The 27,562-nt window shown below is 43.9% G+C and overlaps 1 protein-coding gene across 1 annotated transcript in view; it reads right to left on the bottom strand.

Moving 5' to 3' along the window:
* PRPF3 (pre-mRNA processing factor 3) overlaps window positions 1-27,562 on the bottom strand; it is a 32,384-nt gene extending 4,822 nt beyond the window's left edge. The window contains exons 1-14 of the mRNA XM_037998013.2: window positions 27,444-27,562; window positions 23,955-24,147; window positions 23,171-23,301; window positions 20,590-20,736; window positions 15,952-16,035; window positions 15,516-15,736; window positions 13,427-13,733; window positions 10,635-10,801; window positions 8,460-8,539; window positions 5,544-5,687; window positions 4,796-4,895; window positions 4,510-4,623; window positions 2,922-3,040; window positions 2,568-2,651 (exon numbers count right to left, since the gene is read on the bottom strand). Coding sequence (XP_037853941.1) covers window positions 2,568-2,651; window positions 2,922-3,040; window positions 4,510-4,623; window positions 4,796-4,895; window positions 5,544-5,687; window positions 8,460-8,539; window positions 10,635-10,801; window positions 13,427-13,733; window positions 15,516-15,736; window positions 15,952-16,035; window positions 20,590-20,736; window positions 23,171-23,301; window positions 23,955-24,099 — 1,843 coding nt within the window. The 5' untranslated portion in view covers window positions 24,100-24,147; window positions 27,444-27,562. The remainder of the gene's footprint in view (window positions 1-2,567; window positions 2,652-2,921; window positions 3,041-4,509; window positions 4,624-4,795; window positions 4,896-5,543; window positions 5,688-8,459; window positions 8,540-10,634; window positions 10,802-13,426; window positions 13,734-15,515; window positions 15,737-15,951; window positions 16,036-20,589; window positions 20,737-23,170; window positions 23,302-23,954; window positions 24,148-27,443) is intronic.

Here is a 27,562-nt window from a genome sequence, read left to right on the forward strand (position 1 = left end):
TTCCCCAAATTAGACTTGAAGCTCCAAGTAAAAAGGAATATTAATTGATACAATTAGCATTTACTTAGCACTTGTTATGAATCAAGAGCTGTAACAGGTACTGGGAATAAGGAAATAAAAGACAAGCAGTCAAGAATAAAAACTTGTCCTAGGTACTCTGGGAAGCAGGCTTCAGATGTCAACATCATTTATTACTCTCAAAAAACTTTCGCCCAATGGAGGAGGAAGGCAGATATACCAAATCAAAATTATCGGCCAGTGTGGTGGCTCACGCCTGTAATCCTAGCACTTTGGGAGGCTGAGGTGAGTGGATCACTTGAAGCCAAGAGTTTCAGACCAGCCTAGCCAACATGGTGAAACCTCATCTCTACTAAAAACACAAAAATTAGCCAGGCGTGGTGGCAGGTGCCTGTAATCCCAGCTTCTCAGGAGGCCGAGGCAGGAGAATCACTTGAACCTGGGAGGCGGAGGTTGCTGTGAGCCAAGATGGTGCCACTGCACTCCAGCCTGGGCAACAGAGCAAAAACTCCATCTCAAAAAAAAAAAAAAATGCACGTGTAAAACAAAATAAAATATACACCAATTATATTACAAAAATGTACTTTAAATACTTCAAGGACAAAAAGTCAGGAAGGCTAGTTAGGTAAAGTTAAGAAAAGGCTCTCTGTAGATTTTATTTTTTACTCTTGGGTCTCTTAAGATGAACTCTCTGCAGATTTTATTTATATTTTTATTTTTTTTGAGACAGAGTCTCTCTCTCTCACTCAGGCTGGAGTGCAGTGGTACAATCTTGGCTCACTGCAACCTCCGCTTCCCCCATTCAAATGCTTCTGCCTAGGCCTCCCGAGTAGCTGGGGTTACAGGCACACACTGCCATGCCCAGCTCATTTTTGTATTTTTTAGTAGAGACGGGGTTTCACCATGTCAGGCTGGTCTCAAACTCCTGACCTCAGGTGATCCACCCGCCTCAGCCTCCCAAAGTGCTGGGATTACAGGCATGAGCCACCACGCCCAGCCTCTCTGCAGATTTTAAATGCTAATCCAGGTCTTCAAAGATGAGAATGAACACTAATGGAAGTATGATGGCCAGAAGCATGTCAGATATAGACAGTCCTTGACTTAGAATTTTTTGCCTTGAGTACAGTGTGAAAGTGATAAATATTTAGTAGAAAATGTACTTCAAATTTTAAATTTTGAGATTTTCCTGGGCTAGCAATATGCAGTAAAATACTTTTACGTGAGATAAAAATAGGCTTTGTGTAAGATGATTTTCCCCAGCTGTAGGCTAATCTAAGTATTCTGAGAAAGTATAAGGAAGGCTAGGCTAAGTTATGATGTCCTAAAGATCAGATGTATTAAATGCATTTTTTTTTTTTTTTGAGATGGAGTCTCGCTCTGTCACCCAGGCTGGAGTGCAGTAGTGCGATCACAGCTTACTGCAACCTCCGCATCCCAGGTTCAAGCGATTCTCCTGCCTCAGCCTCCCGAGTAGCTGGGATTACAGAGGCCCACCACCATGCCCCGAATTTTTGTGTTTTTAGTAGAGATGGGGTTTCACCATGTTGGCCAGGCTGGTTACGAACTCCAGACCTCAAATGATCTGCTTTCCTGGGCCTCCGAAAGTGCTGGGATTATAGGTATGAGCCACTGCGCCTGGCCTTAAATGCATCTTTGACTTAACAATATTTTCAACTTATCTTAGGTTTATTGGAACTAACCCCATCATAAGTTGAGAAGCATATGTGTGAGCATGTACATGTATACATATATGTATATGTGTATGTGTATATATATATATATAAAAAACAGGCAAAAGAAAAAGTAGTTTGATCAAAGCAGAGCTTTTTTGACCTGAAAATCTTTTTGCCTTCAATCCTTAAAAAATAAAAATATAAAATCAAATAATAATATAATATAGACACTGTACACATGAATGTATAGCTTACTGGATTTGCTTTTTGAGACAGGGTCTCATTCTGTCACCCAGGCTGGATTGCAGTGGCACAATCACAGCTTACTGCAGCCTTGACCTCCCCAAGCTCAAGTGATCCTCCCACCTCAGCTTCCTGAGTAGCTGGGAATACAGGTGTGTGCCACCACACCCAGCAAATTTTTGTACTTTTTGTAGAGATGGGGTTTCACCACGTTGTTTGCCCAGGCTGGTCTCGAACTCCTGGCCTCAGGCAATCTGCCCGCCTCAGTCTCCCAAAGTGCTAGGATTACAGGCAGGAGCCACCATGCCTAGCTGCTTGCTGAATTTTCAAATACTGAATAAATTCATATAACCAGTACTCAGATCCAGGACAGACACAGAAACCAGCGGGTAGAAAAGCCTTAAATGATAGGCCAAAAAAAAAAAAAAAGCTTTACCATTCATGCATATAATTATATAGTAAATATTATATGAATGTCTAGGAGGCTCAAAGTCTAAATGGGTCTTTCTAAAATTCCTGAACACTATCTAGTGTTAGCAAGAGTGTCACAGGGAGGGAATAAAATGAATGGACAGATGCACCATCCCCACCTCCCACAGCTCTCCCACTTAATCCCCTCTAACCCCCATTCACCATCTCCCTTCGTGTTAGATGTCTGTTCATCCCACTTTATCCGATGCAGCATAAGACGCTTAAATTTCTTCTGGGCCTTGGGGCCTGGAAACAGAGAAGAAGAATTTTGCCAGAACTGTGGAAGATGATGGGTTAGAAAGAACCTCTGAGCTCAGACATTAATGTGGTAGTTGAAGCAATCCCAGGACCACATCTTAGGGCCTTCTATTCCAATAAACACAGAAGCAATGACCTAGCATATTATATCAGGTATGGCACTAAAATACTATCTTTTTCTCCTTTCTCCCCACAATGCTAATCACTCTAAGCCCAGGGTTGTCTGGGGACAGTCTCCCTCAAGTTTTTTAGACTCACCCCCTTCCACTACTACCACGTTGACATCCTTGTGCAGTACCACCACCCCTGTCAGGTACAGTTGCCCAGCATTGGCTTCAATCTTGAACTTCTTGGCTGGGTTGCTCAAATTTCGAACTCTGGAGAAGGGAAAGTTTAGTTATGTCTTCCATTTTAGCATCAGCAGCTGCCTGAATGGAGTGGCAAGTAGAGATGAATCCCAAATGGTTTCCTCTCTATAAACAAAGGCCTCTGGAGTAAACAAATAGATGAATGCTTAAAAGGTAGAGGTGATGAGTCTAGAAATATTTCCACACTCTTACATTTTTTCAAAGTCTAGCACTTTACATTACACAATAGCAGGTAACCAAAGTTTACTCTAAGAATCAGGGAGAGGTATTTACTATTATCCAAAAATGCTTATAATCTCATTGTTCTTGACAATGTAAAGACATACAGACTTTTTGTCCTCTAGACCCTTAGACCCTCATAATATAGGATTACTCGGCTGGGCGCAGTGGCTCATACCTGTAATCCCAGCACTTTGGGAGGCCAAAGTGGGCAGATCACGAGGTCAGGAGTTCGAGACCAGCCTGGCCAACATGGTGAAACCCCATCTCTACTAAAAACACAAAAATTAGCCAGGCGTGGGGGTGCATGCCTGTAATCCTAGCTACTCAGGAGGCTGAGGCAGGAGAATCGCTTGAACCTGGGAGGCAGAGGCTGCAGTGTGCCGAGATTGTGCCACTGCACTCCAGCCTGGGCAACAAGACTGAAACTCTGTCTCAAATAAATAAATAAATAAATAAACAAATGAAATCTATATAGGATCACTATATAGGCATGAAAATTTTCTAGGAGGAGATGTGAAAAACTGTTAATAGCAATTACCTAAAGAGAGTGGTTCTAAGGGATCACAGAATAGAAAGGAGACATTCTGAGTAAGTGTTCTGTATTGTCAGACAATTTTTTAAATCTTAATAAACATTCACTACTTTTGTAATAATGTACTTTTATAATAAAGAATAGTTAATAGAAATAAGCACATTTTAAAAATAGAATATAAACATGTACTCAACATAAAAAAATAAAAACATTAAATCAACACAAAGGTAGAAAAATATTTACAACATATAAAACGCATTTTGGAGTGAGGATGAAACACTGCAATACATCAGGGTAAGGATATGACTACCGAGGAAAGAAAATTTGTAATGCTTCCATGGATGTTGGAAACAAACTCAGACCATTTAAAAAAAAAGATGAAAAAAAGAAAAGAAATAGGATGATATTTTATAGTCCTCAAAGGACATACAATCTTTAGTTCATATCTTGGCCTGAACAAGTATATTGATTTGTTCATTTTTTCAGAACTAATAGTCTGGTAAAAAAAGAAGACTTCAGAGGGAAGACTTGGATAACCATAAACACAAGTCATTAACCCTCGCTATTTTACAAGATTTACTAGCTCTTGATCCACACTAGGGTCATTAAAAGAGAGTAGGAACTGGTGTCAGGTATGCTTTTAGGCCACAATGATTCTGCCTCAAGCACTTGGAAAATGTTTTAGTAATTCTAAGGGGAAGGTCGGCCCAGTATGGACACCTACCTATATACAGATATGTGTACCCCCTGTGAAATGTCTTCTTTAAGCTTTTTAATTTTCTTGACCTTTCTCTGTTCTGCTGTGAGTTTTCGGGCAGCGTTGGCCTCTTCATGCGCTCTGTCGTGACAGGAAGGACATCCACAAGTGAGAAAGGCATTGAAGATCAGAGGCAGGGCTGAGGGAAAGAGAGAGCAACGGAGAACTCTCCCCTCCCTCCAAATATGGATCCCCCAGAAGAGTTTGGGAAAGGTCCTTGCCCGGGGTTTCCACCCAATCCCGTGGCACTTACTTCTGTCTTTTTGCCATCTGAGCTCTGACATGGGCTTCTACCTTCGTGGGGTCTTGAACAGCTTCTGTTCCTAATACTCGCATCAAATTAGAAATTCTCACTGCAGTGAAGAGAGGACAGCAGTCAATCTTTGAAGTCAGTTCTCCAGCTGGAGTAACTTGTTATCTCTTGTACACCAATTCATATTATTTACCTATTTAAAATCTCTGCTTCTAAACTCACTTCCTCCAATAACTACTACCTTGAAAATCTCACCCAATCACTTCAGCATTTGCAGAAGTTCACACAATTAAGTTGAAGATTGGTACTTATCACAGCATCTAGTGAAAGAGTTTATATATAACAGTCCTCAGTCAAAATACTGCTGAACAAGAATGTAACTACAGGGGCAAGTTCTTTATCCTGCACTTTCATTGTAAAAATTAAAACATTAAGAATTATGTACATAAAATGTCTACGCAAATACTGCAACTACTATCTCCATGAATTTCAAGACCTGTATTCTTCCAGGAAAACCAGAGTGTTGTATGATCAGTATGCTTAAAAATAAGCCTTAAATGGCCTCTATAATGAATGTGTTGACCTATCTTAATATGAAAAGATGGTAGAACACTTGGAGAAAAAAGACCCCAAGAATGATTCTTAGAAACAGAAATCATTCAAACATAGAGAGATGTTAAAGTTCCTCCAGAATTAAAGACATAAGCTTGCCACTCTTTTTAACAGCATAGGCCACTAAGAGATGTACCTTTGGGTTCTGGAGGAGGCATCAGGCCCAGCCTGACTTTTTCTTGTAGTTCCTTCTGTGCTTCCCTCCTTGTTTGTCTCCGAAGTTTTTTCTGTTCCTTCTTGGTAAGATATACTCCCAGAGTAACTGGTGTGTCATTGTCAACTGTCAGGGCAGAGATTAGTATACCAAAGCAATAAGAAAATAATATACATATATATATATATATATATATTTTCCCCCCCCCACTCTGTCACCCAGGCTGGAGTGCAATGGCCCGATCTCAGCTCACTGCAGCCTCTGCCTCCTGGGTTCAAGTAATCCTCCTGTCTCAGCCTCCAGAGTAGCTAGGATTACAGGCACATGTCACCATGCCTGGCTAATGTTTATATTTTTAGTAGAGACAGGGTTTCACCATGTTGGCCAGGCATGAGCGACCATGCCTGGACAGCAATAAGAATATTAAAGAGACCTAGGTAAATATCAATATCATTAAAATAAACTTTAGGCTGAATGCAGTGGCTTATGCCTAAAGCACTTTGGTAGGCTAAGGTAGGAGGATTGCTTGAGCCCAAGAGTTCCAGACCAGCCTGGACAACCAAGTGAGACCCAACTCTATTATAAACATTTTATGTAAAAAATATATTGAGGCCAGGTGCAGTGGCTCATGCCTATAATACCAGCACTTTGGGAGGCAGGGGCGGGCAGATCACAAGGTCAAGAGATCGAGACCAGCCTAGCCAACATGGTGAAACCCCGACTCCACTAAAAATACAAATATTAGCTGGGCATGGTGGCACACGCCTGTAGTCCCAGCTACTCGGGAGGCTGAGGCAGCAGAATCACTTGAATCCAGGAGGTGGAGGTTGCAGTAAGCTGAGATTGTGCCACTGCACTCTAGCCTGGCGATAGAGCGAGACTCCATCTCAAAAAAAAAATATGTGTGTGTGTCTGTATATATATATAAACTTTAAATAGAAAACGGAGAAAACTCGTTAATAAGGGATCAGTAAGATTAAAATCAGTTCAGGCCTGGTGCCCGGCAGTATATTTTTAAAAAACATTCTTATCTTTTTTTTTTTTTTTGAGACGGAGTCTCGCTCTGTTGCCCAGACTAGGGTACAGTGGCACAATTTCGGATCACTGCATGCTCTGCCTCCCAGGTTCACACCATTCTCCTGCCTCAGCCTCCCAAGTAGCTGGGACCACAGGCACCCACCACCAGGCCTGGTTAATTTTTGTATTTTTAGTAGAGACGGGTTTTCACCTTGTTAGTCAGAGGTCTCAATTTCCTGACCTCATGATCCGCCTGCCTTGGCCTCCCAAAGTGCTGGGATTACAGGCATGAGCCACCGCGCCCAGTCATTTCTCGCTCTGTCGCCCAGGCTTGAGTGCAGTGGCACGATCTCGGCTCACTGAAATCTCTGCCTCCCGGGTTCAGGCGATTCTCCTGCCTCAGCCTCCCGAGCAGCTGGGACTTCAGGCACGCACCACCCCCCCGACCCGGATAATTTTTGTATTTTTAGTAGAGACAGGGTTTCACCATATTGGCCAGGCTGGTCTCGAACTCCTGACCTCATAATCCACCTGCCTCAGCCTCCCAAAGTGCTGGGATTACAGGCGTGAGCCACTGCGCCCAGCCTCTTTCTTAAGTAGTGTTCTTAGTTGTTTTCCTTTAAGCTGTTAAATCCCCTCATTCAATGATCCCTGGCAAATGCAGAAAACAAAATAGGGCCAGGTGCGGTGGCTCACACCTGTAAACCCAGCACTTTGGGAGGCTGAGGTGGGAGGATCACTTGAGGTCAGGAGTTCAAGACCAGCATGATCAACATGACAAAACCCTGTCTCTACTAAAAGTACAAAAACTAGCCAGGTGTGGTGGTGGGGACCTATAATCCCAGCTACTTGGGAGGCTGAGGCAGGAGAACTGCTTAAACCTGGCCGGGGAGTGAAAGTTGTAGTGAATGAGTGAATGGAGATCGCGCCATTGCACTCCAACCTGGGTGACAAAAGTGAAACTCCATCTCAAAAAAAAAAAAAAAAAAAAGGCAACTTTGTTTCCCAGTTTCAACTTTGGGAAACTAACAAAAAGTCCTTTGGAGTTAGCATCCCTCACAGTGGGTAGTGGAATATATCGCATCTAATAACATACCAAACCAAGAGTTTAGCTCTTGCATTTGCATTTAGCTATGGATGCCATGACAACATGTGGTTCTATAAAAGGAGCAAGCTGAGGGCTGCTTCCTAGGAACAACCAGGGAACTGTAAATGTAAAGCTTCATGAAATTTTTGGGGTTCTTTTTTTTTTATTGAGACAAGGTCTGGCAGTATCACCCAGGCTGGAGTGCAGCAGCGCCATCTCAGCTCACTGCAACTTCTACCTCCCAGGCTCAAGCCATCCTCCACACCTCAGCCTCCCAAGAGGCTGGGACTATAGATGCATGCCACCATGTCCGGCTGATTTTATTTTTTGTAGAGATGGGGTTTTGCTGTGCTGCCCAGATCTGGAACTCCTGAGCTCAAGTAATCTGCCCACCTCAGCCTCCCAAAGTGCAGTGATTATAGGCATGAGCCACCATATCCAGCCAAATTATTTTTCCTTCAGATGGGTCTCACTGTGTTGCCCATACTGGTCTTGAATTCTTGGCCTCAAGCGATCCTCCTGCCTTGGCCTCCCAAAGTGTTTGGATTAGAGGCATGAGCCACCATGCTTGGCTGTCTCATGAAATTCTAAGCACAGGAATATGCACTTAAAATGTATGTTCACTGGTCAAACTACAAACTATTGTTAGGAAAAAAACTGAATTAAAAAAAAGAATTACACATGGATAGTGGCTACTGTATTGAACAGCACAGATACAGAACATGTTCATCGCTGTATAAATTTCCAGTGTATAATGCTGCTCTAGAGACTTGATTCAGGAATCTATACATTACCTGGAGGATTGAGCTGGGCTGGATGTTCAACAAGATTTGTGATTCCAAAATAATCTTCTCTCTTGGGATTTTCCTCTGTACTAAAATTGTAGGAAGGAAAGAAAACGCGATATGTGGATAGAGATGATTCTAAGAGAGGAGTCTCAGAAATACAATGAAAAAATCCATTCTCCATAATGGGTTCTTGTGCTTGATATACCTAAAATAGCATTTACGTACCTAAAATATATAATTAAATTACACATAATTTTTATGATGAGAGAACTGAGTCCCTCTATGGTTGAACACACTCTCCACAGCAGTCATTCCCAACCTTTTTTCTACCATGCCACAGCTGATAGACGCTATGTTCTCTCATTAGTGACAATAAGTCCCTGGAACAGTGCCTGACAAAGAATGCGCAAGGAAAGGCTAAGATAAAATCTACTAAAGCCATGTATCAGAATGATGGAGCAGGGCCAGGCGCAGTGGTTTATGCCTATAATCCCAGCACTTTGGGACACCGAGGCAGGTGGATCACCTAAGGTCAGGAGTCTGAGACCAGCTTGGCCAAACAGTGAAAGACTTCTCTACTAAAAATATAAAAACTGGCCAGGTGTGGTGGTATTTGCCTGTAGTACTGGATACTCAGGAGGCTGAGCTAGGAGAATCGCTTCAACCCAGGAGACAGAGGTTGCAGTGAGCCGAGATCATGTCACTGCACTCCCAGCTCAGACAACAGAGTGAGACTCTGTCTTTAAAAAACAAAAAACAAAACAAAACAAAAAATACCAGGCGTAGTGACTCATGCCTGTAATCCCAGCACTTTTGGGAGGCTGAGGCGGGTGGATCACCTGAGGTCGGGAGTTCAAGACCAGTCTGACCAACATGGAGAAACCCGTCTCTACTAAAAACACAAAAAATTAGCCAGGCGTGGTGGCGCATGCCTGTAATCTCAGCTACTTGGGAGGCTGAGGCAGGAGAATCACTTGAACCTGTCAGGCGGAGGTTGCAATGAGCCCAGATCGCGCCATTGCACTCCAGCCTGGGCAACAAGAGCGAAACTCTGTCTCAAACACAAGGGAAAAAAAAAAAAAGAATGATGGAGGAGATATATTTAAAGCTCCTCAAATGTGTCTTATATCCTTTTTTTTTTTTTTTGAGACAGAGTTTCACTCTGTTGTCCAGGCTAGAGTGCAGTGGTCATGGTCATAGCTAACTGCAGCACAGACACTCCTGGGCTTGAGTGATTCTCTCACATCAGCCTTCTGGGTAGCCAAGCCACCACGCCCAGCTACTTTTTTTTTCTTTTTTAATTTTTATAGAAATGAGGTCTCACCATATTGCCCAAGCTGGTCTTTAACTCCTGGGCTCAAGCAATCCTTCAGCCCTCAGCCTCCAAAAGTGCTGGAAACAACAGGTGTCAGCCACCAAGCCCAGCCTTATAAGATATATTTACAATTATCTCACCTACGAACTAATAATCCTTGCTCTATCACAATGAGATCTTTAGGAAATGTAAACACCTATAATATGTAGCAAAATAATGTAATTAAGGAAAATAATGCTAAAAACAGGCAACAATGTGTAACACAGCAAAAATAATTACAGACTTTGCTTTTGTAGATTATTTGCGTCCCTGGTTATCCTACATTAACCCCAAAAGCTAAAAACAACCTATATGATACATCACAAATGCAGGAGCTTGGCCTGGTGCAGTGGCTCATGCCTGTAATCTCAACACTCTGGGAGGCTAAGGCAGGCAGATCACCTGAGGTCAGGAGTTCAAGACCCGCCTGGCCAACATGGCAAAACCCTCTCTCTACCAAAAATACAAAAAGCAGACAGGCATGGTGGTGCACACCTGTAGTCCCAGCTACTCGGGAGGCTGAGGTTCAAGGAGAATTCAAGGAGAATCTCTTGAACCCGGGAGGTGGAGGTTGCAGTGAGCTGAGATCGTGCCACTGCACTCTAGCCTAGGTGACAGAGCGAGACTCCCTCTCAAAAAAAACAAAACAAAACAAAACAAAAACCACAGGAGCTTGTGTACAGTTACTTATCTTTCTTGGATTTTAAAATTTTAATTAATGAATGAGTACCATCCTTCCCACTAGCTTTACTAAAAGGTATTAACTTGAATCTTAAACTCGGCTGATTAAAAACTGTTTTTTTAAAAAGGTACTAAAACAAACTCACAGATCAAAGCCATTGGGAATTATGTAAGAGTCCCACCACTCAATTTCAGGAATATCTCCTTCCTTTAGCTCCTTCTTAGGAGCTATGAGGGCAAGCCTAGTTGAAGTATGGATGCCTGTTTTTCGAGCGGCTTGTGAAATCTCTGCCTGCAGCTTCTCCAGTTGAGCCTAAAAACAAGATAATCCAAGACAGAAAGATAAATTGGAATCATAGAAAACAAAATTTGTAGAATCTCAATTTTTTTTTTTTCTTTGAGATAGAGTTTCATTCTGTTGCCCAGGCTGGAGTACAATGGCATGGTCTTGGCTAACAGCAACCTCCGCCTCCCAGGTTCAAGCCATTCTCCTGCCTAAGCCTCCGGAGTAGCTGGGATTACAGGCATGCACCCCCAATCCCAGCTAATTTTGTATTTTTAGTAGAGATGGGGTTTCTCCATGTTGGTCAGCCTGGTCTCAAACTCCCGACCTCAGGTGATCTGCCTGCCTCGGCCTCCCAAAGTGCTGGGATTACAGGCATGAGCCACTGTGCGGGGCCAGATTCCCCATTTTTTTTTTTTTTTTTGAGATGGAGTCTCGCTCTGTCACCCAGGCTGGAGTGCAGTGGCGCCATCTTGGCTCACTGTAAGCTCCACCTCCCAGGTTCACACCATTCTCCTGCCTCAGCCTCCCAAGTAGCTGGGACTACAGGCATCTGCCATCACGCCCGGCTAATTATTTTTTATTTTTAGTAGAGTAGGGGTTTCACCGTGTTAGCCAGGATGGTCTCAATTTCCTGACCTCGTGATCCGCCCACCTCCGCCTCCCAAAGTGCTGGGATTATAGGCGTTGAGTCACGACGCCTGGCCAATAAGCCCAAATTTTAAAACATTTCCCCTTTGAACTCTTTACACCTAATGCAACAAGTTCATTCTGAAAGTTTAGAAAGGAGTTGTTCTGTTTTATTTTATCCTTTATTTAGTTCATTTACATAGATCCTCACCTTCACCCTCTCCCTTCACTCCACAGTATATGCCTGCAGTAAATACACAGAAATAGAATTTTATGAAAACCTCACTTTGAGAGGATAAAAAGGCAAAGGTCATTCAATATACAATCAATTCCACTCTCCAGGTGTACTGTCTGCAGGAAATTTTAACTCCAGGCAAGTCTTCCTCAGTCAGTCAGAATGTTTCAAATTGTTTCCCTCCACTTAGTTGTATGTGGAGAATTTTCAAACTCAATTTAATATTTCCACTTATGTAGAAACTAATTAGGAAGTAAAATCTGCTTAAAATTTTTTTTTTGAGATGGACTTTCACTCTTTCGCTCAGGCAGGAGTGTAGTAGCGCGATCTCGGCTCACTGCAACCTCCACCTTCCAATTGCAAGTGATTCTCCTGCCTCAGCCTCCTGAGTAGTTAGGATTACAGATGCCCGCCACTACGCTCGGCTAATTTTTGTATTTTTAGTAGAGATGGGGTTTCACCATGTTGGGCAGGCTGGTCTCGAACACCTGACCTTGTGATACACCCACCTCGGCCTCCCAAAGTGCTGGAATTATAGGCTTGAGCCACCTCGTCCTGCATATTTTCAAATTATTCATTGCTTTAAATCAGGGGTCCCCAACCCACCAGTCTGTGGCCTTTTAGGAACTGGGCTGTACAGCAGGAGGTGAGCAGGAGGCAAACCAACAAAGTTTCATCTGTACTTACAATTGCTCCCTGTTACCTACATTATGGTCTGAGCTCCACCTCCTGTCAGATCCGCGGTGGCATTAGATTCTCATAGGAGAGTGAACCCTATTGTGAACTGCACATGCGAGGGGGCTGTGTTGCACATTCCTTACGAGAATCTAATGCCTGATGATCTGTCACTGTCTCCCATCACACCCAGATGGGACCGTCTCAGCAGGAAAACAAACTCAAGGCCCCCAATGATTTTAGATTATGGTGAGTTATATAATTATTTCATCATATATTAAAATAAAATAATAATAGAAGTCAGCACAGTGGCTCACGCCTGTAATCCCAGCACTGTGGGAGGTCAAGGCAGGCAGACTACAAGGTCAGGAGTTTAAGACCAGCCGGGCCAACACAGTGAAACCCTGTCTCTACTAAAAATACAAAAAATTAGTCAGGCATGGTGGCGCACGCCTGTAGTCCCAGCTACTCAGGAGGCTGAAGCAGGAGAATGGCTTGAACCCAGGAGGTGGAGGCTGCAGTGAGCTGAGATTGCATCACTGCACTCCAGCCCAGGTAACAGTGCAAGACTCTGTCCCCCCTCCCCTGCCAAAAAAAGGCGGGTGTGGTGGCTTACACCTGTAATCCCAGCACTTTGGGAGGACAAGGTGGGCAGATCACCTGACGTCAGGAGTTCAAGACCAGCCGGACTAACATGGAGAAATCCCATCTCCACCAAAAATACACAATTAGTCAGGCGTGGTTGTGCATGCCTGTAATTCCAGCTACTTGGGAGGCTGAGGAGAATCACTTGAACCTGAGAGGCGGAGGTTGCAGTAAGCTGAGATCATGCCATTGCATTCCAGCCTGGGCAACAAGAGCAAAACTCCATCTCAAAAATAATAATAATGATAAAGTACACAATAAAGGTAATGTTCTTAAACCATCACAAAACCATCCTTACTCCAGAGGAAAAATTGTCTTCCATGAAATGAGTCCTTGATGCCAAAAAGGTTGAGGACTGCTGCTTTAAATGACCTATTTATCTAATTTCCTAGAACATAGAGATTTTACAATGTTTTCCTTTCAGCTTCTTAACTTTTTCTAAATTCTGTGTTATACTATAAGCCAGATACCTTTGTCCGTAATCGCTGAGCAATCTTCTCAAATTTGCCCTTGTCGTGGAATTTAAAAGTACGTCTCTGGCGCTGGGAAGGGGCAATGGAGACTCGGGGGTCAAAAAAGGTATTGGATTCCATGTCTTCTGATGGCTTTTCTTTTAGTTGCTGCTTGAATTGTTCCCTCTTCACAGCACGAATATTGGCTTTCAGAGTAGGCATGCGGTGTGTCAGCTCAATCTCCTTGCCTGTTGCATCTACAGTGCGCCCTTGCTCATCCAGGATCAGTGGTGTAGGTTTCGTTTGGTCTTTTAACTCCACCTTCCTGAAAAATAGCCCGCAAAGAAATAAATCCTGTATGGAACATTAAGGCAAACAAAAAAACAAACAAAATAAAGCCAGGTGTGGTGGCTCAAGACTAGAACCACAGCATTTTGGGAGGCCAAGGCAGAGGGATCACTTGAGCCCAGGAGTTAGAGACCAATCTGGGCAACACAAGGAGATCCCATCTCAACAAAAAATTTAAAATTAGCTGGGTGTGGTGGCATATACCTTTGGTACCAGCTACTCAGGAGGTTGAGAAGGGTCACTTGAGCCCAGGAAGTTGAGGGTGCAGTGCCTTCTCTGTAAGAGTTACTGGATGGACGGGCGTGGTGGCTCACACTGTAATCCCAGCACTTTGGGAGGCTGAGGCAGGTAGATCGCTTGAGCCCAGGAGTTCGAGACCAGCCTTGGCAACATAGTGCAACCCCATCTCTACAAAAAATACAAAATTTAGACAGGCACCTGTAGTCCCAGCTACTTTGGAGGCTAAGGCAGAATTCCTTGAACCCAAGAAGTGGGGGTTGCAGGGAGCCGAGATCATGCCACTGCACTCCAGCCCGGGCAACAGAGTGAGACTCCCTCTCAAAAAAAAAAAAAAGACGATAAAATAATTCTAAGGAACAATCTCATCAGTGAGTAATACCATCTTTTTTTTGAGACATGGTCTCACTCTGTTGCCCAGGCTAAAGTACAGTGCCATAATCACAGCTCATTGCAACCTCAACCTCCCAGGCTCAAAGAAATTCTCCCAACTCAGTCTCCTAAGTAGCTGGAACTACAGGCATGCTCTACCATGCCTGGCTAATTGTTGTATTTTTTAGAGAGATGGGGTTTTGCCATGTTGCCTAGGCTGGTCTTGAACTCCTGAGCTCAAGCAATCTGCCAGTCTTGGCCTCCCAAAGTGCTGGGATTACAAGTGTGAGTCACCACGACCTGCCAATAACATCTTGATTAAAAATATCAAAGTAGATATTTCAGCATACAAGACAACCGAAAGAAATGAGTTTATAAATTATATGAATTTACAATCCTATCTTTCTTTATCCCTGAATTCTTACATCAGTCATGGGATGCCAGACCAACTGTAGATGCTAAAAAAAAAAAAAAAGTGTAACATCTTTCACCAGTTGCAGAGGAACCTCAGATCTGATCTCACATAATGTGCTTTAATGGATAAATCTGAGTTTGAAACCAGGAAGGAAATCTGGCTCTATTCAGAGCTCCAATATCAGATGAATAACCTTAATCTCAGTTATATCAATCATAAGAAGATAATAAACCCTGCAACAACAGGGAAGCCAAGAGAAAAAATTCAACTGGTTAATCAATCACACATAAGAAATATGGAACTGTGAGAAATTATCTAGGTTCTGTGGAAAAAGAGGATCAGTAATTTTTTTTGTTGTTGTTGTTTTTGAGCCAGAGTCTCCCTCTGTCACCCAGGCTGGAGTGCAGTGGCACGATCTCAGCTCACTGCAACCTCTGCCTCCTAGATTCAAGTGATTCTCCTGCCTCCGCCTCCCCAGTAGCTGGGATAACAGGCATGCACCACCACGTCCACCTAATTTTTGTATTTTTAGTGGAGATGGGGTTTCATCATATTGGTCAGACTAGTCTCAAATTCCTGACTCCTGACCTCAGGTGATCCACCTACCTCGGCCTCCCAAAGTGCTAGGATTACAGGCCTGAGGCACTGCGCCCAGCCAGATCAGTAACATTCAAAGGTATTTATTGCTTCTCAAACTTCAGAAATGAAAAGGTATTCCATGAAATAGACACTCACGGGGGAGCAATGCCCATGGCATGGAGATTAGCCAGGCCCACCATGTTGGCATTGCCGATGAGTCCTGGCTTCAGTGCCAGCTGGGCTTGGATTCGAGCTTGTAGTTCAGCTGCTTTCCTTGCCTTCTCAATGGCATCATTCATGAAAGTGGCAGCCTGGGAGGGCTGAATAGTGTTGCCAATTGGAAGTCGCTCTGGTTGGGAAGAAGAAGGAGTCTTTGGCTGTGAGATAGAGTAAAAGAAATCAGAGGCATTAAGACAGGCAGACAAATACACGTATGCATACACACAGATACACACATACACATCATGGTAGACTGTAGTAGATGATTATGAAGTAAAACATGCAGTCACCTCTTCTGGTCTCTCATTTTGAGTGGATGGCAAGAAATTCTGTGCCAAAGACTATTGTTTTCAGAGTAATCTAGACACAATACCTGAGGTGTAGGGGGGCTAATGAAGCTCAACTGTTTTTTCCTCTCCTCGATTTGTCGTGTTGCTGCCTCCATCATCTGTTTGATCTGCTCTCCAGGAAAAAAATTGAAAAACTGTTAACTTCTCCTCTTTACTTCTCCCATTCAGGTTTTTAAACCCACAAGGCTCTCAGGTCTAGACACTTAAAATTTTTTGAATATACCACATACTGTCTACCATAGTGCAAAAAATTTAGTCAAGATTAAAGTGTGCACTGGAATTTTTCAACCCAACTTCCTAAGGCAAGATTGGCATATTAGGTAGCAATACAGTGTGATGACTGAGACTCTGGAGTCAGAGAAACCTGAGTTTGAATCTTTTTTTTTTTTTTTTTTTTTTTGAGACGGAGTCTCGCTGTGTCGCCCAGGCTGGAGTGCAGTGGCGCCATCTCGGCTCACTGCAAGCTCCGCCTCCCAGGTTTACGCCATTCTCCTGCCTCAGCCTCCGAGTAGCTGGGACTACAGGCACCCGCCACCACGCCCGGCTAGTTTTTTGTATTTTTAGTAGAGACGGGGTTTCACCATGTTAGCCAGGATGGTCTCGATCTCCTGACCTCGTGATCCACCCGCCTCAGCCTCCCAAAGTGCTGGGATTACAGGCTTGAGCCACCGCGCCCGGCCGGAGTTTGAATCTTAACTCTGACACTTAATGCCTTTGTTATCTTGGATAAGGAACTTAGTCTCTAAACCTCCTAAGCATCTAAAAGGGAGAAAAAAAACAGTACCTACCTTATAGGTCTATTGTAACCACTTAAATAATGCACGCAAACCTAACAGAACCTACACAAAATATTATGCTTAATTTTTTTTTTTTTAATTTTTGAGACGGAGTCTCACTCTGTGGCCCAGGCTGGAGTGCAGTGGCGCAATCTTGGCTCACTGCAAGCTCTGCCTCCCGGGTTCACGCCATTCTACTGCCTCAGCCTCCCAAGTAGATGGGACTACAGGCACCCACCACTACACTCGGCTAATTTTTTGTATTTTTAGTGGAGACAGGGTTTCACCCTGTTAGCCAGGATGGATTTTGTATTTTTAGTAGAGACAGGGTTTCACCCTGTTAGCCAGGATGGTCTCAATCTCCTTATCCGCCTGCCTTGGCCTCCGAAAGTATTGGGATGAAAGGCGTGAGCCACTGCTCCCAGCGTATACTTAATCTTTTTTTAAAAATCATGATATTAGTACTTGAACTACTAGTTTGAGAAACAAGAGATGATGGTGCAAAGACCTGCTCCCTAGTCTCTATAAACCCCTTCTGTCCTAAAGAAGTTCAGAATGATAAGCTTTGAGGGTATGGTCAAACAACTCCTCTTGCATTTTGCAGAAAGAGCTTCCAGATATTTTTAAAAATTTGTCTTTAACATTTTTTCTTGAATAGGTGATATTCAAAATTCAAAAATTACAGAAGGGTCAGGCATGGTGGCTCACGCCTGTAATCCTAGCACTTTGAGAGGCTGAAGTGGGTGAATCACTTGAGGTCAGGAGCTGAAGACCAGCCTGGCTAATATGGTGAAACACCATCTCTAGTAAAAATACAAAAATTAGCCAGGTGTGGTGGTGGGCGCCTGTAATGCCAGCTACTCAGGAGGCTGAGGCAGGAGAATTGCTTGAACCCAGAAGGCGGAGGTTATCGTTAGCCAAGATCATGCCACTGCACTCCCGCCTGGGCAAGAGAGGGAGACGCCATCTCTAAATAAATAAATAAGAAAATAAAAAAATAAAAAATTACAGTGCTGGGCGCAGTGGCTCACGCCTGTAATCCTAGCACTTTGGGAGGTCGAGGAAGGTGGATCACGAGGTCAGTTGTTTGAGACCAGCCTGCCCAACATGGTGAAACTAAATTTAGTCTCTACTAAAAATACAAAATTAGCTGGGCATGGTGATGCACACCTGTAATCCCAGCTACTCAGGAGGCTGAGACAGGAGAACTGCTTGAATCCAAGAGGCGGAGGCTGCAGTGAGCTGAGATTGCACCACTGCACTCCAGCCTGGGCAATAGTGCAAGAGCAAGACTCCATCTCAAAAAATAAAATAAAATAAAATAATAAAATGAAAAATTACAGGCTGGGTCGGTGGCTCATGTCTGTAATACCAGCACTTTGGGAGGCCAAGGCAGGCGGATCACGAGGTCAGGAGTTCAAGACCAGCCTGACCAACATGGTGAAACCCCATCTCTACTAAAAATACAAAAAAATTAGCCAGGCGTGGTGGTGTGCGCCTGTAATCCCAGCTACCTGGGGGGCTGAGGCAGAAGAATAGCTTGAACCCCGAAGGCGGAGGTTGCAGTCAGCCGAGATCACGCCATTGCACTCCAGCCTGGGTGACAGAGCAAGACTCCGTCTCAAAAAAAAAAAAGAAAAATTTCAAAAGGATATATTGTGAATACATCCATCCCTATTCTCCATAAAAAACATCATCGGGCCAGGCACAGTGGCTCATGCCTGTAATCCCAGCACTTTGGGAGGCCGAGGTGGGGGGATCACAAGGTCAGTAGATCGAGACCATCCTAACATGGTGAAACCCTGTCTCTACTAAAAATACAAAAAATTAGTCGGGCATGGTGGTACGTGCCTGTAGTCCCAGCTACTCAGAAGACTGAGGCAGGAGAATGGCGTGAACCCAGGAGGCGGAGGTTGCAGTGAGTTGAGATCGCGCCACCATACTCCAGCCTAAGTGACAGAGCGAGACTCCATCTCAAAAAGAAAAGAAAAGAAAAGAATCAGCTGGGCGTGGTAGCTCACTCCTGTAAGTCCAGCACTTTGGGAAGCTGAGGCAGGAGGATCGTTTCAGCCCAGGAGTTCAAGACCAGCCTGGGCAACGTGGCAAAACTCCATCTTTACAAAAAATACAAAAATCAGCCAGGCACGGTGGCCTGTAGTCCCAGCTACTTGGGAAGCCAAGGTGGGAGGATCACTCAAGCCCGGGAGGCAGAGGTTGCAGTAAGCCAAGATCTCGCCACTGAACTCCAGGCTGGAGGACAGAGTGAGACCTTGCCTGAAAAAGAAAAACAGGCTAGACATGGTGGCTCACGCCTGTAATCCCAGCACTTTGGGAGGCAGATCACTTGAGGTCAGGAGTTCCAGACCAGTCTCGTTAATACGGTGAAACCCCATCTCTACTAAAAATACAAAATTAGCCATGCATGGTGGCACATGCCTATAGTCCCAGCTACTTGGGGGGCTGAGATAGGAGAATCACTTGAACCTGGGAGGCGGAGGCTGCAGTGAACCGAGATCGCACCAGCATGCTCCAGCCTGAGTGACAGAGAGAGACATCTCCAAAAAAAAAAAAAAATCACCCATTTCTTTCCTTCTGTAAATATCACATATATGCAAATGCACCCATCCATATTTCTGTGTATGTTCTATTACCCCCCTCAAATATTAAATGGTAAACACTTATTGTTCATGTGGTATCAAAATTATTTAACACTACCAATTGAAAAAACACAAATATTTCCTGTTAAAAAAAAATACAAAGTCAACTTAAAATTATTTATTAGTGGATTATATCTTCTTTGCATTATGTTTGGAAATTCTCCTCTGTCATCAAGATGAGCTCTGATCATTTCATTTAATTTTCTCAATGACTCAGTGATGTAGGTAATTAGGCAAATAATGTACATAACACACCTTGCTGGCCACAGTAAATGGCAATTTCAATACCCTTACCTGGAATACTCCTGGTCAAATCAAAGAATGCTAAAACATAAAGCAAGAAATAAAATTTTCCCAAATGCTGGCCTGGCGCAGTGGGTCACACCTGTAATCCCAGCCGTTTGGGTGGCTAAGGTGGCAGATCACTTGAGGCCAGGAGTTCCAGACCAGCCTGGCCAACACGGCAAAACACCGCTTCTACTAAAAATACAAAAATTAGCCAGGCGTAGTGGTGTGCGCACGTAGTCCCAGCTACTCCGGAGGCTGAGGCAGGAGAATCACTTAAACCTGGGAGGTGGAGGTTGCCGTGAGCTGAGATCACACCACTACACTCCAGCATGGGCAACAGAGTGAAACTCCATCTCAAAAAAAAAAAAAAAAGGCTTTTCCAAATGCTAAACACTAACTTAAATCAAGATCACAATAAGGTGAGGCACGCTGGTTCCCGCCTGTAATCCCAGCACCCTGGGAGGCCGAGGTGGGCAGATGACCTGAGGTCAGAAGTTCAAAACCAGCCTACCCAACATGGTGAAACTCCGTCTCTACTAAAAGAAATACAAAAAATAAGTCGGGCACGGTGGTTCGCTCCTGTAAACCTAGCACTTTGAGAGGCCAAGGCGAGCGCATCACCTGAGATCATGAGTTCAAGACCAGCCTGGCCAAGATGGTGAAACCCCGTCTTTACTAAAAATACAAAAATTAGCTGGGCTTGGTGGCGGGTACCTGTAATCCCAGCTACTTGGGAAGCTGAGACAGGACAATCGCTTGAACCCGGGAGGCAGAGGTTGCAGTGAGCTGAGATCGCACCACTGCACTCCAGCCTGGGTGATAAGAGCAAAACTCCATCTCGGAAAAAAAAAAAAAAAAAATTCACAGTAAATACAGACCCATGCACCTTTTGCTTCTTCAACTCACAAAACCACTTTGCTTCTAGTCCCTAATTACTAACCTGGAGCTTAGTCAGCATGCCAGGGCTCTCTGATGGAGGCCCAGGGATCACCTCTGGCTCTTCTTCCACCTCCTCAAAACGGGGTATTCGTCGCTTCTTTACTCCTGATGATTCTTTAGAGATCTCAGAGTCATCACCAAACACCTCCTAAGGGAACCCAAGATGAAAGAAAAGCTGTATCCTTCCCCGTGGGGAGAAGAGAAGAATTATCCTAGCCCCTACCAGCAGTTTCTGGCTATTCCCAGGGGAATATGACATAACCTTGCAAATAGCCACCTGCCAGAAGCAGGGTCTACTAGACTCTCCATCAAATGGACCATCTCACCCAACTTCAACATTCTCCTAATCCAGTCAAACAAATTTCATTCCCATGTTCTTATAAATGTTCCCATCTTAAGGTCTTTGCAAATGCTACTGCCCACATTTATGATTTCTCTCAACTTTTCCACAACCCCTGTTCCAAATCCTGCCTAAAACTCACCTCCTCCAAGAAGTTTTCCTCATTACAACCTTATCCCACTCTGATTAAACTTTTTGTTTCACATTCTCTTATCATGTAAGAGCTTGGTTCGTATTAGGTTAAATTACACTGTTGATATTTGTTTGCCAAGTGTTAAGTATTTCAATGTTAGTATAATTTTCCCAACTAAGTCTAAGCTCTTCCAGGACACGGGCTTTCTCTTTCTTCTTCAGTAATCCCCATTAACACTTTGTTTTCATCAAACAATGGAAACTCAAATATGATGACTAATTTGCAAGGTGAATTTAACAGGACCGAGAGTGGCCAACTGGAAGGGACAATGGGAAAAAGCAAATGTACACACCGGTGGTAGGCTTTGGGTGACATCCCCTCTTCACTAGGAGGGCTCGTGTTTTGCAAGGACATATCCTCGGCCAGGGGCGAGCGCTTCCTGGAACTCCTACAGTTCAAGAAAAAGGACTCTCCCATAATATATTGTGTGGGGTGGGGACTTGAATGGACCAAAAATGGGACCCGTATCCCAAAGCTATCTAGACATCTCCTTCAAGAAGCCATTTTTATTAATCCCACCCAATGTAGTCACTTCATTCACAGCATGCCCTCAGCACTCATACAGAAGTATGCCCTACTGGTCAGATGCAGTGGCTCATGTCTGTAATTGCAGCACTTTGGGAGGCCAAGGCGGGCGGATCATGAGGTCAGGAGTACGAGATCAACCTGATCAACATGGTGAAGCCCCGTCTCTACTAAAAATACAAAAATTAACCAGGCATGGGGGCATGTGCCTGTAATCCCAGCTATTCAGGAGGCTGAGGCAGGAGAATCACTTGAACCTGGAAGGTGGAGGTTGCAGTGAGCCAAGATTGTGCTACTGCACTCCAGCCTGGGCAACAGAGTGAGACTCAGCCTCAAAAAAAAAAAAAAAAAAAAAAAAAAAGGCAGTATGCCCTATCGTGACATAATCTTCACTGTACAGATTGTGTATGCTGTGGCTCAATCATTCCCCCTTAAATATAACAAAATTCAACATAAGTCTGAAATTCTATAGCCAACCCTAAAATTTACATGAAACTGCTACTTAGATTTTATAATACGTAAATATATTTTTTGTGATACCCCTGCCTCTTCTAAATTGCAACTCCTCGGCTCAAGAGATCCTCTTGCCTCAGCTTCCCAAGTAGCTGGGATTACAGGCACATGCCATAGTGCCTGGCAAATTACAAACTGTTTTAAGGCAAGCACTATCTCTCCTTCTCTGATCACCCTACAATGCTCTAAACACAAAGGGCACAAATCTCTCTGGTTTTTTTTAGTTCCATAGCCTGGCCAGGGGACCAAGGAGACATTATATTCACTCTTTTCCCTCAGGAAAAGCAATGGGATAGCCAAGGTATCAAAAGAACTTTGGAAGGTTTGATAGGAGTCGCAGAATTTTTTTTTTCTAAAGAGAGATACTGGGAAATGAGTAGAAAGACAGACTACTTGATACTGCTAATATTGAAAAAGGCCAGGATCAGTCAGCAACTACAGAATAAAAAGTGTAGTAGATAAGGGGGTACTGACAACTCCTCCAAGTGTTTCACTTCTGGCACCAGAGGACCAGCAATATGCCATAGAGCAAATGGTAAGCTCTCAAGAATATAATAAATAATAGTTACTTTTTTGGTATCCTATCTACAAGTGCATTGCAGAGAAACCTCTACAAAGAGGCAACAAGGAGGTCTACAGCTCAGGTACCAGTGGAGTCACATTCTAAAACAACTTATTAGGCCTCAAATAAATCAAACATAAAATCTTAGAGCAATCAGTTTATAGGTAAGAAGGAAAAAAAGGAAATATGGAGAAACATGAGAACCAAAACTCCTGTTATCTAAAAAAAGACAAAGCTACCAATTATTTATTTGGATATTTAAACCCATGAACTTAGGTAGTTCAGATGGTGATGACACAAATTCACCTCTCCTACTTTAATGTCTAAGTACCTCTCTTGAACATTTGCTGCTCTAAATAGAGGATATCAACGTGTGAACTGGTAAGCTCAGCAACTCTGTTACCATTCAAAACAGTCCTGAGCTCATTAGACAGTAAATTGTAACCTACCTTTAGCTCTCGTTTTCTGCTCCTGTCACTGCTAGACTTGGAATGCCGAGAGCTTCGGCCTTCCTCCACAGCCTCAAAGAGTTTGTCCACAAATCGGAGAGTAGAATCATCAAGAAAAGGTTTCAGATGATCTGACAGGAAGAAAGGCAGTGGTAGGATTGGAAAGGTAAGACTACATAGTCTAATACTAGGCCTATAACAGGTACCAACACTGGAATTTTATTCCCAGGAGTGAAACAAATTTTAAGTTTTTTTCTACGATTCCCATCTCTCTTACATTGAATGACCTTGCCCTATAAGGTGAAAATAGTTATAATTTTTTGGAGTGGGAAGTCGTACAGTCAGAGCAACCTGTTTACGTTGAACATCAAGTTTAAGATGAATAACCACCCTAACCTTCCCCAAATAGCAAGTTGTAGGAGACTACCATTAACAAAATCTACCTCCTTCAAGCTTTTTTATGTATTTCATAAAGACTTTTATATGTTGAGATGTCAATCTGAATCTGAATATGCCTATCTGACTTAAGCATACTTCCTAAGTAAATCTAACTTAGGTGACTCAGTATGGTAGCCAAAGATTTAAAATCTATCACAAATAACATAAAAAATAAACAATAAGAGAAAAAGCAAATTATGATTTAGCCTATTTTCATTATAATACAGATGAAAACAAAATATGGCCTGCCCTTTTTTTATATGTTCCCAACAGAGAGAATTTTGGGGAAGTTCAGTGTTTGGGGTCACCCTATATGTTAAGACAAAAGCTACAGAAAGGTACATACCGGCTGCCTTCTTCTTGTCCATGCCCTTCCCCACACAGTTCAATGCTGCTGTGACCACTGTAGGCTCTGAGAAACCCAGGACCCTCTTCACTGTCTTCTCTATCCATGGTTTCAGCTCATCCAGCTCCCTCTTAGACAGTGCCATTTTGCAGGAAAAAGAGAACAATAGCTCAAACTGGACTCAATACTACACCTAAAAAAAAAAAGAGACAAGTTAGAGAATAAGAAAAGACTAAAGTGGGTTGGGTGCAGTGGCTCATGCCTGTAATCCCAGCACTTTGAGAGGCCAAGGTGGGTGGACTGCTTGAGGTCAGAAGTCAGAGACCAGTCTGGCCAACAGAGTGAAATCCTGTCTCTACTAAAAATACAGAAAAATTAGCTGGGCGTGGTAGCATGCGCCTGTAATCCCAGCTACTCCGGAGGCTTAGGCAGGGGAATAACCAGGGAGGTGGGGCTTGCAATGAGCCAAGATCACACCACTGCACTCCAGCCTGGGTGACAGTGAGACTCTGGCTCAAAAAAAAAAAAAAAAAAAAAAAAGACTAAAGTGATCCAGGGAAATGGTTAGTGCATCAGGAATGCATTCCCCACCCCTATTCTCAATCCCTAGACAAGTTCTTCCAACTCATTTGAAGGCAAGTATTTTCCCCAAGAACCTTATCTCAAAGCAGAAAGAGATCCCATTTGATTTTTAACTCTAACTCTTAAGTTGATCAATGAAATCTGTGGAATAAATAAACTCTGTGAATAAGCTACGTCTGAGAGATTAATTCTAGCTTCTTTCTTGATCCTGTCATATCAACAAGGACTTGCAAACCTAGTAACACTAGAACAAAACTAAAAAAGCCCATCCAGAGGCCAGCTTCTCCATTCTTCCTACTTCCAGGCAGGCATTCCCTAATCCAACCCTGACTTATGTAGGATTCCCTTCTTTTAAGATATGCAAGTAAAACAGGGTTTATCCAGGTCAGTCATCCTGGATATTAAATTACATCTCATGATCCTTAAGAATGTTCTCTCACATTTCTCTGTGGTCATATTCATCCCAGTGGGAATTCTGCATACAGATAATTATCATGTTCAATCTACAGGGTCTCCATCAGCTGACCTGATGATCCTTCAGCTCAGAAAAGAATACGCTCATTTTTCTTTTGAGACTGAGTCTCACTCTGTCGCCAAGGCTGGAGTGCAGTGGCGTAACCTTGGTTCACTGCAACCTCCATCTCCTGAGTTCAAGCAATTCTCCTGCCTCAGCCTCCTGAGTAGCTGGGACTACAGGCATGCACCACCACGCCTGGCCAATTTTGTAGTTTTAGTAAAGACGCAGTTTCACCGTATCGGCCAGGTAACTCCTTACCTAAAGTGATCTGCCCACCTTGGCCTCCCAAAGTGCTGGGATTACAGACATGACCCACTGCACCCGTCTCTACTAAAAATAAAAAAATTAGACGGGCGAGGTGGTGGGCACCTGTAATCCCAGCTACTCACGAGGCAGAGGCAGAAAAATCGCTTGAACCTAGGAGGCGGAGGTTGCGGTGAGCCAAAATCACGCCAGTGCATTCCAGCCCGGGTGACAGAGTTAAACTGTATCGCCAAAAAAAAAAAAAAATTGAAAGCCAGGTGCAGTGGCTCACGCCTGTAATCCCAGCACTTTGGGAGGCTGAGGCGGGTGGATTACCTGACGTCAGGAGTTCGAGACCAGCCTGGCCAACATGGTGAAACCCCATCTCTATTAAAAACACAAATATTAGCTGGGCGTGGTGACCTGCACCTGTAATCCCAGCTACTCCGGAGGCTGAGACAGGAGAATCCCTTCAACCTGGAAGGCGGAGGTTGCAGTTGAGCCGGGATCGCGCCACTGCACTCCAGCCTGGGCGACAGAGCAAGACTCCGCCTCGGGGGGAAAAAAAGTGCCTAAATGAGAGTCAATAAGTTGCACTGACCTCAATTTCTAAGCTCAGCTATTCCCAGCAGCGCCACTTATCAGAGATCTGGGAATCAGTTTTTCAAGATGTTTTAAGATATCTTTTCCCCAAAAAAATCCAGTCTGATTAACTTCTACATTCTTGGTAGGTTTAGCTTCTATACTAGAGTCTACAAGACTTGCTGCTGGCCACGCATGGTGGCTCACGCCTGTAATCCCAGCACTTCGGGAGGCCGAGGCGGGCGGATCACAAGGTCAGGAGATCGAGACCATCCTGGCTAACATGGTGAAACCCTGTCTCTACTAAAAATACAAAAAATTAGCCAGGCGTGGTGGTGGGCGCCTGTAGTTCCAGCTACTCGGGAGGCTGAGGCAGAAGAATGGAGTGAACCTGGGAGGTGGAGCTTGCAGTGAGCCAAGATCACGCCACTGTACTCCAGCCTGGGCGACAGAGCCAAACTCCGTCTCAAAAAAAAAAAAAAAAAAAAAGACTTGCTGGCAAATAGTAGACTCACTTTTGGTATATCCAAAGGAAGCTAGCAGACTGAAGTGATGAAACTAAGACTGAAAGCTTTTCTGCCTCAGTGACAAGTTACGTGAGTAATTCTATGGTGACTCTATTACCCCATAATGAGTAGACATACAGCCTACCAATTTCTACATATTACACACGTATTGCACAAAAGCAGCATATCCAGACGACTTAGAAAGTGAAAACAAGAGTTCACACAGAACAGTTGGGACACTGAGTTCCACCATTTACAAGCCCTTAGGCAAGTTAATTAATTATTTGGAGCCACAGTTTACTCATCTTACAAAATGAGGACTGCCATATTTACATCTTAATTCATTCAATAAATATTTATTAACTACCAAGGGTCAAGCAATGTACTAAGTGCAGTGGATACACAAAACAGTGAGCAAAACTAACAAGAGTCCTCACCTTAACGGGTCTCATATTCCACTAGAATTGAATGATAGGCTACAAAGTATAAGCAATTTGAAAGCCCAAAGCAATAAATGAGGTGCCACTGTTACCTCCATAAGATGATGTGCAAACTAAACAGCCATGGACAGAAAAGTTTCAAACGGTAATTAGCTTTGTCACTAATCAAATGCTCAACAATAACTGTGAGGTGCAGGGGTAATGGGGGTGCGGAAGGAGAGCGAGGTACAATGATCTCTCAATGAGCAGGCAGCAGAATCCAAATCCAGTCTTCTGAAGGAATTCCTTACTCCGTGCTCTTGTTTGCTAGAACCTGAGTTTCCCTCTGCAGCCCCAAATCTTCTATTTTTACTCTCCGTCACTCCAACCAGTCTCTTACTCTATCTTGTTCTACCCAAACTCCTCACCTCAGAGCTGGTCTCCCCACCCGGTCTCCTTCCCGCCCCCGCCCTTTTCCTCTCAACAATCTCATTCCAATCTCTTCTTCCACCAAACCAGGTACTCCTTTCACACTCCTTCCCGCTGAACCCTCCCGCTTCGATCCTCCCCTTGGACTGAGCCCCCGGCCACAGTCGCGCGGACTGGAGTTACCCTCTCTCGGCCCGGGGCCACTACTCACCTCACAAACTTCAGCCCCTGAGACGGAGCCCGAACGTTACACCGGAACCGGAAACCTTCTGACCGCCCTACGGCCTGCCGTCGCTACCGCCACGGCCGCCGCCACGCCGCTGTCTCCCA

This window comes from Chlorocebus sabaeus, chromosome 20, assembly GCF_047675955.1.
Source record: "Chlorocebus sabaeus isolate Y175 chromosome 20, mChlSab1.0.hap1, whole genome shotgun sequence".
Taxonomy (NCBI): Eukaryota; Metazoa; Chordata; class Mammalia; order Primates; family Cercopithecidae; genus Chlorocebus; species Chlorocebus sabaeus.